The 14,565-nt window shown below is 34.1% G+C and overlaps 1 protein-coding gene across 1 annotated transcript; it reads right to left on the bottom strand.

Moving 5' to 3' along the window:
* Positions 1–8,266: 8,266 nt before the first annotated feature.
* Positions 8,267–14,295, bottom strand: LOC141644179 (uncharacterized). Its single transcript, XM_074453649.1, has 13 exons — positions 13,690–14,295; positions 13,536–13,597; positions 13,378–13,446; positions 12,745–12,826; positions 12,585–12,652; positions 12,264–12,365; positions 11,970–12,059; positions 11,489–11,563; positions 10,541–10,573; positions 9,896–9,982; positions 9,668–9,733; positions 8,978–9,039; positions 8,267–8,552 (listed from the first exon to the last, which is right to left on the bottom strand). The coding sequence occupies exons 1-13, from the start codon at positions 13,742–13,744 to the stop codon at positions 8,522–8,524; spliced, it is 882 nt and encodes a 293-aa protein (XP_074309750.1). The 5' UTR covers positions 13,745–14,295; the 3' UTR covers positions 8,267–8,521.
* Positions 14,296–14,565: the final 270 nt, after the last annotated feature.

The following is a 14,565-nucleotide window of genomic DNA, read 5'->3' as shown; positions in this document are numbered from 1 at the left end:
TCTATTAACAAAATTATCGAGTTATGATACAAAGTTGTTGAGCTTAACAGAATAATTATTAAGCTCAATAACTTCGTAAAATAGCTCAATAACTTGTAAAATAACTCAACAACTTTATGTGAGAGCTCGATAACTTTGACGCGGTTGTACGTAGCTCTTATACAACCAGTTGTAGGATAATATTTGTGCATTTTCGGTGTGCGCGGCTGATAGTTAAGTTGGCGAGTTTATATTCCAAATAAATACTCTGTCATGATTGATTTTTTAAACAAAAAAATTTTTACCATGTAGTTTTAAAAAATTATGTTGTTATGTTGTTGCTGCATGTTACAATAATATTAACCAAAATACATGAATATTTTATACTCCAAGTAAATACTCCGTCAAGAATTATTTTTTAAACAAAAATTATTGTACCATGTAGTTTTAAAAAATTATGTATGTAATTCATTGGCGTTTTATGTTCTATCCCGTATATAAATGTAATTCCTTCTCGTAATTATGTAATTTTATTATTATTTAATTTTGTTTTAAAATTATGTAATTCAATTTCATTTACCCCATTTGTAATTCATTCTGCGTATATGTTATTAATTTTATTTACACGGAATGTATAAAATTATTTCATAATATTAATTCATAGAATTTTTTCATAATATTATTTCATAGAATTTGTTGCAAGACGGAATTTATCGCATGTTTGAAAAGACGGAAATCTGAAGAAATAAATACATTGCACACTAACGGGTCCCACCATAACATGAATTTCCAGAAAAAAAAAAAAAAAAAAAAAAAAAAAAAAAAAAGAGGTTGCATTAATGAAGTGGCGCACTGAGGATTGAGTATTGTCTTTTGTATTAATATTGATAAGATTGAAAAAATAAACAAGTTGCCTAATGTCTTAATGTCTTTGACCATAAATTAAGGGGGTGTTTGGTTGGAGCTTTTGGAATGGATTGGAATGGATTCAATCCGAGTATTTGGTTGGGGTGATTTGGAATGGAGTTAGATACTCAATGGATTCTAACTCCACCCCAACCCCTTGGAATCTCATACCCACCCTCCTATCTTGGATTCAAACTCCATTCCTCCCCTTTTATAATTTATGGTGAACCAAATAAAATCTATATATATATAAAAGAGAATTTTTTCGAGCGATCTGAGAGCGTCCACATCATCAAAAATAAATTTAGGAAAGTATAATTTTTGATGTAAAAAATAAAGTGGAAAATCTTTTAATTATTATAATATGTATATTTCCTAAATTATATTCAAGTGATATTTCCAATTTTATATCAAACTTTTACATTTCATTTGTCAAAAAAAATATCGTTCAAAAAATTATGAAAAAAATATAATTAGCTTTGTGGTAAAAAAAAATGCTATCATTAGAGTATAAATTTCATATTATTTGCACATATTACAGTTGATGTACTTCTTAATATGTAAAATTGTATACTTTTTAATATGTTTTGTCCCACATTGGAAAATAAGTAGGTGTGGTGAACATACTACATATAAATAGTAGAGTTGTCCCACATTGAAAGATTAGTTAAGATGGGTGATTCTATAATTATAAATAGGAGGCATACTTGGAACTTATGCAGCAACCCAAAATCTTTTGAGTCTCTTAAGTACTGTCTTGGAGAGCTCTTAAAAGTTTATATCATTATATTTTATATCTCGAGCTCTTAAAAGTTTATATCATTATATTTTATATCTCACATTGAAAAATATTGTAAGTGTGGTAAATGTACTACGTTTAAATAATATAATTAGAATTGTGTTAAAAAAAATAATGTAGGTGTGGTAAATATACTACGTTTAAATAATATAATTAAAATTGTGTTAAAAAAATTCTATCATTAGAGTATAGGTTCATATTATTTGCACATATTTTAATTATGATAAAAAAAAACAAAAAAAAAACGTATGAATATTAATAGCTGTATTTGCTTATTATTAAATCGAATTGGATGTCGAATTAAGTTCAAAAAATATGGTGTACTTTTAAATATGTTATTCATCTCACATTGAAAAATAATGTAGGTGTGATAAATATATATACTACGTATAAATAGTTGAATTATCCCACACCATAAGATTATCATAGGTGGGGTGATCCAATGATTATAATTAGGATTTATCCTTGGAACTTAGGTATCACCTCAAATATATTAAATCTCTCAAAGTATACTTATTATATAAGAGGCTTTAAACATAACCTTGAATTAAATGTTTAATTTTTAAAGTTGCAACATTTTTTTAGGTGGGAGAAAGATCGATAAAATGGTTAATATTATAGCGGAAATTTTTCATGTTGCCCTCGAATTTTGTTAGATTACACATAATACCCCTAATTTAAAGTTTGTGCATATAATACCCTTGTGTTTACTTTTTTTTTTCATAACGCCGTTACTCATGTGTTTTGTTATTTAGGTATTAAATGTTAGTTTATTAAATAAAATATGGATTTAAGAATTAGATGATGAAGTGTTTGTGTAATAGACGATAACAAAAGAAAAAGGCGTCAAAAGTCATAGGAGTAATGACATTATGACGGAAGTTGTCAAATGGTATTCTGGGAAAGAAAAAGGTGAACACAAGGGGTACCATTTGTAGAAACTTAAAATTATGGGTATCATGTGTAATCTATCAAAGTTCAAGGTTACCATGAGAAATTTCCAATATTATAATGATATAGTTAATTAAATTGTTATTTAAAAGAGAGAGATATCCGTACCAATAAAACAATAAAGGGGGTATTATTAATTGTTATTTTATTGTTACGCCATCAAACTTAACGTCCATTTAACAACCTTTATATTAGGGGGTACCATGGGCAAAAAAAGTGGAACCTCAACAATACTATAGACAGATTCTTAAAAGTAGGAGCAACATGAAAAATCTGACAAAATTAAGGGGTACCATAGGAAATTTCCGTATCTCAACTATGATAAAAAAAATGAAGAAAAACAACGACAAATAATAATAGAGAGTACTTGATCATATTATTAAATTTAAATATAACTATTAGATATAATGAGTAACAATTAACCGTATTCGGTATTCGGGATCTGGTTGAATGTCAAACTAAGTGCAAAAAAGATGGTGTAATTCTTTTTTTTTTTTTTGAGAAAAGATCATTATCATTAATAAAAAGTCATACGACATCTACAACATATGCCAAGCTCAATCGGATACAAATCGATTACAACCATCGGAAATAAATTCTTGTTCAAAGAATGAAACACTGCAACAGAGTCTCTATCATCGATTCGCCGCAAAAGGCTTTCATCCATAAGAGGGTCTCCGAATCTTCCTTGACACTTCCATTTCTTCTGACGTGATTGATTGTAGCCATAAATCGGACAAAATATGTAAAACCATATAACGATCTATAACAACGCTGATCTTCTGCTGACTTATTAGAAAACTGCAAACGAACCAGAAAACGAAAGCTCTCAAACTGAGAGAAGGACACCACCGATAGACGGGGGCAGAGCCCTCAGAAAGAGAGACGAAACAAAAATGAAAGCGGAAATTAAACAAAAAACATAAAGGAAACAAAACGGAACACAAGAAAAAAACGGAAGTCACCGCCTCCCTACCAACCCACAACACCGCCAGATCCAAGCACCACCCTGCCGCACCACCTCAACAAACTCGTCCGATAAGACCCGAACAGCCCACATACACCACGCAGACCGAGAGGAACGGGCAGACCCATACGATCCAGAACCGGGTGTGGGTAAGAAAGGGGAGTAGGGTTAATCGGAAGAGAGGAGACGGGTCGCCGGAGAAAGGTCTTAAGAGACCCCATCCCCGGCGACATGGTAGGGGGTTGATGGGTGGGAGGAAGGAGGAGAACGACGGCAACAAAGGGGGAGGATTTAGGGTTTTGTTTTTTAGAGAGAAGGGGGAGAGAAAACTAGAGAGAGAAAAACTTATTAAAAGATGGTGTAATTCTGAATATGTTATTTGTCCCACATTGAAAAACAATGCAAATTGATGATATACTACGTATAAATGGTAGAATTGTCGCACATCAGAAAAATAATCCAAGTTTGGTGGATATATTACTTATAAATAGTAGAATTGTCCCACATAGAAAGATTAGTATAAGGTGGGAGTGATTATATGATTATAAATAAGAGTTAACCCACGTATATATTAATCTTTTATTTTTTTGAAAGAGATATTTTAATAATATGTAAACCCTTTTATTTTTTTGCATTATAAATAAGTTAATTACTTCGTTGCAACGCACGGGCATTCAAACTAGTTAGGCAATATGATTTAGAACCCTATACTACTATACTATCAAACTCCATTCCATTCCATTCCAACTTGTTGAACCAAACGGCCCCTAAAGGTGATCTGAAACTGAATCAATTGGCACATTGCGTTCTGGCTGTTTACCACTCCAATGCGTACAAATATTATCCTACGGTCAGTTGATAATAGCATTGTACAACCGCCTCAAAGTTGTTGAGCTCTTACACAAAACTATTGAGCTATTTTACAAGTTATTGAGCTATTTTACGAAGTTATTGAGTTTAATAATTATTCTGTTATGCTTAATAACTTTGTACAATAACTCGATACTTTTGTTAATAAAGCTTGACAACTTTGTAACAAAACTCAACTATATGGAATAAGTTGTATATACAACCAGTTGTATAATACATTAACTGATAAGTATAAATAGGCTCTGGCTGTTTACCAGTTCAATGAGTTTAGCAAATTTAGCAGAGGGTGACATTACAAAGTCACTTATGTATCATTTCGTTTTTGGATGATTTTTTTCCATAAATATTGCTTTTTGAAATGTTAGGGGTACTAAAAGAAAGAACTTTTGTGAAGAACTTAATTTTTGTTGCTCCTCAAACGGAATTAAGATTTTAGCTGTTTGTGACACCAAATTTGAAAGTATGCCTGCACCTTCCTTGATCGCTACTCTGGGATTCAATCATTGTGATTTCGTTCCAAGTGTAGGCCTTTCATGTGGGATTTGGCTTTTTTGGAAAGAAACTATATCCATGACCTTCTCGATTAATGTCACCTTTAAAATTTAAATCAAGTAGATTTATTTGCCGTGAGGTTTGTGACTTGTTGAATAATGTATGTTTTTGCCTCATTTTTATATACACTCCGGCTCAACCTTCTGAAAAACCAGAATTTTGGAGTGAGTTACAAAGTTTCATTGTTAATCTTACTTTGCCTTATTTATTACTCGGGGATTTAAATGAAATTAAGAGTCCGAGTGAAAAAGAAAGGGGAGCAAAAGTTACAAATGCACGTATTTTAAAACTGAGTAACTTTCTAAATAATACAAATTCTATAGACCTCCCCTTTTCCGCTAATTTTTTTACTTGGAGAAAAAAGAAAAATGGCTCTGAAAATGTTTTTGAAATTCTAGATAGAGCCTTAGCCTCTCCAAATTGGATTGGTAGTTATCCAAACTTACAATTTGTGCACCATGCTTTCACTAGCTCTGACCATTGTCCTATCTCCGTGAAATTTCATGAGCAAGCTCATAAAAAAGCACCTCCGTTTCGTTTTGAACTCATGTGGACTCTTCGAAATGACTTCCCTAAGATGGTTAAAACTTAAAAGTAGTTGGCAGTACCAATTTCGTGGATCTTATATGTTTTGTCTCTCTAAAAAATGCAAATTAGTAAAGCAAAAGGCTAAGAAATGACATCAATCTACCTTTGGAAATATTTTTAGAGAACTTTCAATTAACGAAAAAAAATTAGAGAATATTCAAAACCAACTTGGTTCATCCCATATTACGGTTTTAGAAGTAGCACGGTTGAAATGGCTGAAAAAACGAGATGCGCTACTTGACTATAAACGCATTTATTGGCAACAGAAAACTCGTATAGATAAAGCTAAGTTTGGAGATAATAATACCTCCTTTCCACTATTTTTGGATTGAGAGGTCGACATTGATAACATAAGAGGGGTATTAATCCGTCTCAAATAAGAATTTATGTACGTATTAATCCTTTGATTTCAATTTTAAGATGCTTTTAATTTAATTTCTTTTTGTTATCAATGTCGACCTCTCAATCCAAAAATAGTGGAAAGGAGGTTGTCTTTTGATTTCTTTTTGTTATCAACGTATAGCGCTAAAAAAGGTCATGCGTCTAATACTCCCTCGGTCTCAATCATTTGTTAAACGTTGATCTTATCAGGGCCTGTTAATCTCTGATCTTATCACCATGAGTAACATGGCAGCTGTAGTAGCCAGTCGTCTGAATGAAAATGTGCTGCGTATGAATGAAGCTCTCGAGGTTGGTCCATACATAGAAATTTAAGCAATTAAAATACTCTGTATGTAATTATGTAAGGTCTTGAATTATACGAGTAATGTTTATTCGTTTCCCTTTGGTGTAATTTGGTCTGCAGAAATCAAAGAAACATTTGTTGCAGAGGGTTCGGAATTTTGACGAAAATATAGCTGAGCAGCAAGAGTTGTCAGAGCGGATTATGAATGAGGTGCACCTTGAGCATTTTTACTATTTTCCTCATTATTCTAATTTTACCCAATTGAGTAGTTTGGCACTCATTTTAACTCCCCGCCCTCTCAAAACAGGTTCAAGATATACGTGCAAAAGTTGAGAAAGCTCACGATGAGCTTAACAACTTGGAAGAGAAGGCTCGCAAATTGGTGAGTGCATCATAACAGATTAACAGCTACTTGTTTCTCGATTTGCTTGTCTCGGAGTATTTACTTGGATGTTACTGCCTGTAGTTTTTGCTTCTACTTTTTTTTTACGGCTGTTTTAATCATTTTTTTAGGTGTTTTAATTATTTTTTTGGCCCTATTTTTGACAGGACGATATGATGAAAGAGTTTGACGGAAAACAGGTAGAGTTGCTTTCTAATGACCTTTGAAGAATCTTCAGTAAGATGGTTTCAAGGAGTAAGGGCTCCTCTATTGAAGTTCTCGAGGGCTCGACGGAATTTCACATGCCTGTTTATACAAGCTACTCCCATATTATACTTGTACTCAAAATTTTGATTCAGCTCCATTTAATTTAGTTAAGCTCTTTCCGTTTTCTCAAGTTAAATTTTATAATAACTATTAATTATGTATTAGGCTTCAAGCCCCAACATTATCTGGGTTATAAATTTTATAATTTAAAAATAAGTTTCTAATTATAAATTGTTGAATAAGTGTTTTAGAATTCGTTTTAAAAGTCCACGATTTTGGTATTTTATGTCGTCTTGTTGATTTTGAATTGCAAGTTTGCAACGACTCTTGAGATTTTTTGGAGACTTGTATTATTTCATGGTTTTTTTGGGGGGGCATAGCCCATAGGGGACTTCTTTTTTATTATACTCCCTTCGTCTCGGTCATTTGTTGTCCTTTGGTTTTGGTACAAAGACCAAGGAAAGAGGAGATGACCTATTACTAAATAATGTCATCCCTTCGAAACAACCACATCGTGTGCAAGAGTGAATATTCGGGTCGTGTGCAAGAGTGAATATTCGGGTCGTGTGCAAGGAAAGAGGAGATGACCTATTATTATTATTATTATTATTATTATTATTATTATTATTATTAAGGTGTTTAGGGATAACGAATCGTGTGCAAGAGTGAATATTCGGGTCGGATATTTTGATCAAGTCAATTTAATTTGGGATCCTCAATCAAGATGTCGAGTTGGATACAAATTGGGTTACTCACGACGGGTCATTCTGATTGGATTACTTTTGCCGGATCTTGTTGTTATCATACTAATAGATCGACTTGTTGAACAAGCCAAACCTACTAAAACACTAGTTAAATTTCACCTAAACACATGCTTAAACCGACTCTAATTGTGTTTCCTAAAGCTAATACAATTATCTTACTTATTTGACTAGAATTAGGAAATAAATAAACTAGGGTGCCGGGTGTGTATAACAAATTGAATTATTGTTTTGACATTATTTATTTGCATGAGATGAAGATTATAATTTGAAGATGGAGAGATTCCACGAATTAACAACATACTTCCTCCGTCCTAGTGAATAGTTTACGTTTACGTTTACTTTATTTTCTCCTCACATGATAAAGTAAACGTAAACTATTCACTGGTTCATCCCGATAATTTGTTTACCTTTAGTTTTTACCTAGATAACACACGTGGATCAAATTGAGCGTGGATGATCAAATTGCCCATTAAAAGGATTCTTGAAATAGAAAGATAAAAATCGAGCCCAAAATGGAATAAGTAAACAACTAATCGGGACGGCGGGAATAGTTGTTTGGGGAAAAATATTACTCTATATATTAAATAGTCATTTGAAAAAAAATAGAGGGTATTTTATTCCACTGTCTCATTTACATCCAGTAATCCAAAAATAATCATAATGATTTCAATCTGGCAGTTCTTAAGTAATATACACGGCATTCTAACCTTATTCCCTCTAGATATACAATAAGTCTCCCTTGTGACGGGTGACATAAGGTTTCTAACCTCTTATAAAAGCCTCCTAAAGGTATCTAGGAAACGCAACTCCTCTAGACTTTTGCAGCCAAAGCTGAAGTAGACCTGCACCGATCAATGGAACAAGAAAAATATGCAAGGATATTAGCTCAGATTAGAATCCTCTTTCAATGGTGATCCAACTCATAATCTTCTGAAAGATTATTTGAAAAACGGGTTATTTAACATTATTCGATATTCACCATAAGCTTTCAAGACATTAGGAATAATGTTATAATTTTGGCTGCAACCGACATATAACTATACAAGTCATGTGCAATATGATACAGGTCCTGCTTTCATTAGTGCATGGAATAAGCACATTTATATAGGAGTTTACAACATATGGAAGAATAAGTGTTGGGATAAGAATGATCTTGGAAATTTGATGCATTATTCTTTGGTGATATATATCATTAATCTTTACGCGTATATAACGATTGGGAGGAGAGGGGGAGATGAAGTGACAAAGAGTTATAGAAAGTTCAAACCTCATAAAGTTCTTTGGTTGCTGGGCATCATCAAATTTACCTTCAGTAATTGACAAGAGAGCCTGCGGATGCAAGAAAAATGTTATACAAAACATTAACCCCCATCCTAAATATTTACAGAAGTTTTCATCTCAGCAACCAATGAAACAAAGTCAAAAACTGCATCGTTATAAACCAGAAATCGTTTTTTTCCCAAAAAGAGGGTAATTGGAAACACAGATTCTCATTGAAGACGGACACTATCCGTCACAAGCTAAAGACGGATAGTGTCCCTCTCACAAAATGCAAATGGATAGTGCAAGTGGGGGGAAATGGATACCCCTACTTGCCCACCCACTTGCATTTTGTGAGAGGGCCACTATCCGTCTTCAGCTTGTGACGGATAGTGGTCGTCTTCAATGAGACGGACTGGCTTCGATGCAGTTCTCGACGCAATTTTCATCTTGGGTCATTCGGAAACAGCCTTTTTGTGTTGCCAACACAAGGGTAAGGCTGCGTACATCCGATCCCCTTACCCTGCAATTTGCGGGAGCCATTGAGGCACTGGGGTAATGTTGTTGTTGTTGTTGTTGTTGTTGTTGTATTGATAGCCAGATGAACAATACTGTCTAAGGGTATAATGCAATCGGATGCAAAAGAAACATATGACATAACAAATATAAGACTCATTCTGATCGGCAAATGAGTCACCTGAAGACCAAGATTTTCTGATGGGAGGAGACCACGAGATCTGCCAGCACTTGCACTTTTGACTTCCTGAGAGATGTTAAACAATTGTGTAAGATTAACACATATTCCTTCTCAAATATACAGGATACTTAGTCAGCCCGTATACAACACTAATGTAACAATCTGTCATGTTCACATAAATTAGAACGTGAAATCAGGCATCATGCTATCCATACAAGTAACTCATACCTGGGCAATCTGAGTGAGTGCAGGAGCTTCGGTAGACCTTCCCTCGACAAAGTTCACCAAGTATGCCACACCCATATTCGTAAGAGACTGTTTAAAATAAGAGTCAGTATACAACATAAATGCAGAGGATAAGAATGCAACTAAATGATTATGAAAGTTTATATTTATGTCCTACCATTTTTATTAGTTTGAGTTAAAAAAAATGAATCAGATGCCACATTGTGTCATCGTGTAAGCAGTTTTAAACAAAAAGGCACTGAAATGGACGTGAGAAAATTATCCTCCTCCAATTTCATTTTATAGAAAAGAAACACAACCAACAAAAAAAACAAAATACGTGGCCCTCTTTTCTCTTGATAAAATCCCGTCAAACTGGTTAGTGATGTCAGTGAATGCATTAATTGCCTTAGTTTCTAAATCCCATACATTCCTCCTTCACCATTACCTATTTACCTATTCTCCATGCTAGCTCTAAAAACATGAAGTTTAATATGTTGAAAAGATGTGGCAAGTATATCATGTTTGACGATGCATAATTTTTGGATAGGCAAGGCTTTGAACTCCCAATATAAACATCAAAGAATTGTTCTCATGCAAGGTAAAATCAGATATTGTTCCACAGAGGTTATTAGAAAGCAACTCTACCTGTTGTCTGCTAAACTCTATCATATTATCATCCTGTCAGAATAGGGCCAAAAAAAAAAATGATTAAGACAGCCCATAAATGTAGATGCAAAAACTAGAGAAACGGGCAGAACAGAAATTATCAAAAAATGGGTGCATGTATTATAAATAGCAATTACATTACTACCGCATGACGCAAGTACAGGTCATCAAAATTTGTCGATGGCACAAAAATAGTTGAACATAATATGCCAACAGTGGTTATTGTGTTGTATCCAATACTACCATCAACTAATGTATACTAGGCAAACCCAAAATATTTAGGTTTTTTCTACATGGTACATTGGTACCCTCCTGTTTTTTTGAATTATACTTGGTACTCCTCATTTTGTACAAACATCAATGGTACAACTAAAGTTAATGAAAACTTCTTAAAATACCCCAAATTCTCTAATACGCCTCTTTTAAATATTTCTTTTAATAATAGGTTCATGGTACCACATTAAAAGACCAGGGATACCTCACGGAATTTAATAAACATAAGGGTACCATGTAGAAAAACCCAATATTTTAACTATTTAGTGTTCACCTCAACCCAGTCCACAACTGACTAATAACATTTCTAGTCTTTTAAATAAGTAAAAGTTATATTTGTTACTCAACTATTATTGACTCGGGTCTATTGTGAAAAGGTCCCTATGTTTGCAAAATTTAGTTTTCATTACTGGGCAATTAGTGTGAAAACGAACCCCAGTTCTCTTTGCAGGTTAGAGTTGTCCTCTACAACTTAAAAATACAGCTAATCATAGCCAGCAATATTCAGGTAAATAATAAGAGAAAAGCGAACAAAGTTAAAAACAACACTTCAAGAACATCAGAGGAAGCACCCAATAGTGCTAGAGAGTGTTTCCTTCCATCAGAAAAGTGAAATTAAGAAACAAGTACATAGACGTGTTATGATGCACTCACCAATTTCTCAACCACCTCTTTCAAGTAGTTAAGTTTACAGTGAAATTCCACACAATCTTCATGCATATCGCCAACCTATTTGAGAGAGCGAGGAGTTAAAATCAGAGCCTAAGATGACTACATAAACATCTGACGATCAGTTTAACAATAGGCATAGCATAAGAGCCCAGACTACAACAACATTACATCCAATCCCGGCAACCTTAGCCCTCTGCAGGAAACATGAATGTATTGCTTTCAAAAGACCCATGTTGAAAACTGCATTAGGATACAACTACTTTACCATAGACGAGGAGCAGGCGATTAGGTTTGCTATTTGCTTTACTTATGTCATATTCCAATCCAAATAATAAGCAGTTTTTTATTCAAAGGAAAAAGGAACAATAGGCAATAATCAAGATGACTAAATTAGTTAATGATTCCAATGAATTGGAAGGAAAATCAAATTTGAAAAATGAGCAAAACAGTAAAAATACTGCACCATATTCCGAATCTCCTTTGACATCTCTCGCTGCTCATCTATCTTTACGTGAAGATTCTGAACCCTTTGCAACAATTGTTTCTTTGTTTTCTGTAGACAAAAATGCACCAAAAGGAAATGAATAAACATTACTCATATCATTCAAGACGTTACATAATTACACAAATCAATTGGTTGACATAGTCAAAGTATTTACAAACATCATCTCAAGTTGGAAACATTGCCAAAGGCTAGTTAGCGATTTAGCATCAGAGAATATACAACAATTATGTTAATAGCAATGGATGAGCCAACCTCAATAGTTTCAGCGACAAACTGCAAACTTTGTTGCAAACTGTCTACAGCAATTGTCATGCTATGCTTGGTAACATACATAAGGTCAGAGATAGAAAGGCCCTGAAATTTAGAAACAAAAAATTCTGAGCACTGTTGTCATGAAACTCTATAAAAATAAAATTTACTAGATCACTGAACTACAAAACTTTTATCCCACTGTTCCAAAGGCTTCGGCCTATGGCAAGGTAATGGGGCCAGATGTATGTTGCCTTTCCCCTCCCCATAGAGAGGTTTTCGGAGTAACAAGCTTACTGAACTGATGACAAAATTTAGACTTACGTTCCACCACATATAGCCATATCCCAAAGCACCCAGTGTTGCAGCCGGAAGAATAAGAGATGACAAATCTGTAAGATAAAAAGCCTAAATTAATGTAAACCGGAGCAGCCAAATTATAAACGAACTGCGAACATATAATAAACGAACTGCTAACATATACCAGTTTGGCTAGAGCTACCATTAAGCACTGTGATTTGCCTTCCATTAGCCAATTGCCTAACTTCTTGTGCCAACCAGCGCACCTGCATGTTTGCTAAGCTTTTATTGAAGTAATTGAAACACATTTTGGGAAACAAGCACCAGACAAGTTCTAAAAATGAAACCATACGTCCATACATCGTGGAGTAAACTAGATATTTGAGTTTTGACCGTCCACGACACTGTAGGCTACGACTATCTTCTAACAACGGACGGAGGTTCTCATTATGAAGTTGCTCAATCATAAGAACGTCTAGTCCGTCTACTACATTGTCACTGATAGCTAAAAACCATCTACTCGGCTACATTTGAGTAAACCTTTTTTAATTGTTGCAGATTTCTATTCAAAACTTCTAGAGTTGTGTAAAATATAGCTTTAATAACAGTAAATAGTACTCCATCCGTCCGAGTCAAGTGCTTACGATTTTTCATTCTTTGTGTAAGGTATGTTAATCAAAGTTAAACAAATGACTGCGAAAGACGGTGTACTATAACCCCACCTATCAAAAAAACAACTCCGAAGCCCGGATCATCAAAATTATCAATAAATCCATCCAAACACTAATCTCCAACACTAAAACGACGAGAAATTAACCTGAGCAGCAATCGGATCAGCGTCAGCATTAGCAGAATCACCAGAACTCTCCAATCCCTTCACCAAATTCTACAATCAACCAAATTCAACAATTAAACAACAATCAACCTACAATACAGCTAAAAAAAAAGACAACAATTACGGTTTGAAGATAGTACCTGAAGTTCGCCGATAATTTCCGATAATTTATTGTTCTTAATTAGAATAGTTCCAGTATAACCTGAATAATTAAATCATAATCACAACTCAATTAACACTAATTACAATCAAAATCAAAATCAAAATTACGAAGAAATTAGTAGTTGAAATTACCGGCGCCAACTATGAACACGAGTCTGGAGAGACCCATTCCAGCTTGCAAAGCCATAATTAATACTTAATTAGAAATTGAGGTAGCGAATTTGGGGATTTTTCGTCGGAAATCGAAACCCTAATTTATTGTCGGGAGGGAAGGGGTTAACGTAGTTAAAATTTGAGTAGGGGAATTAATAGGCTGTTTAACTACAAAGGTAGTTTATCATAATCATTACGGGTTGTAGTAACCTAGTAGGATTCGTATTTTTTACCTGGGAGTAAAAGATCCAAATTACGAAATATCGTTGACGTTTTCTAACGAATGGTCGACATTTTTCATAAAAAAAAAAGACGTTTTCTACCCTTTCTCCCTCTCTCATACTTTCTTCCTCTCTTTTACTTTTCACAATTTTAAAACTCAAACTCCCCCACCATTGCTCCACCGTCACTGTCACCATTCCTCACCATTGCCGCTAGGGCTGAGCGAAAAATACGATTATCCAAACCGATCCGATATCCGATTCGAATTTTTTGATATTCGATCCAAAAGTTAAGTTTGATTTGGATATTTGATTCGAAATCTTTAATTTTGGTTTGGATATGGATATTAGAATTAAAATATTTGAATATCCGGCCCGATCCGAAACTATAGTTTTCTAGTATAATTTCGAGAAAATAAAATTTTATTTGGTACAACAACTTAATTAGTGTTTAAAATTGTTCTGGGTGTAATTCCAGAGCAAGTATTGTCACCACTCGTAGCTTGTAGAATGACGTCTTTGCTTGACTTCCTCCCTTGACCTCTCCTGAAACAATGAACAAACTGAGGGCTCGGCTTTGGCCGAGCGTACTCACTCCGACGCCCAAGTCGATAAACTTAGAGAGATAAGTTGT

Source organism: Silene latifolia, chromosome 2 (assembly GCF_048544455.1).
Source record: "Silene latifolia isolate original U9 population chromosome 2, ASM4854445v1, whole genome shotgun sequence".
NCBI lineage: Eukaryota > Viridiplantae > Streptophyta > Magnoliopsida > Caryophyllales > Caryophyllaceae > Silene > Silene latifolia.
This window is presented reverse-complemented; position numbering and strand designations above follow the sequence as displayed.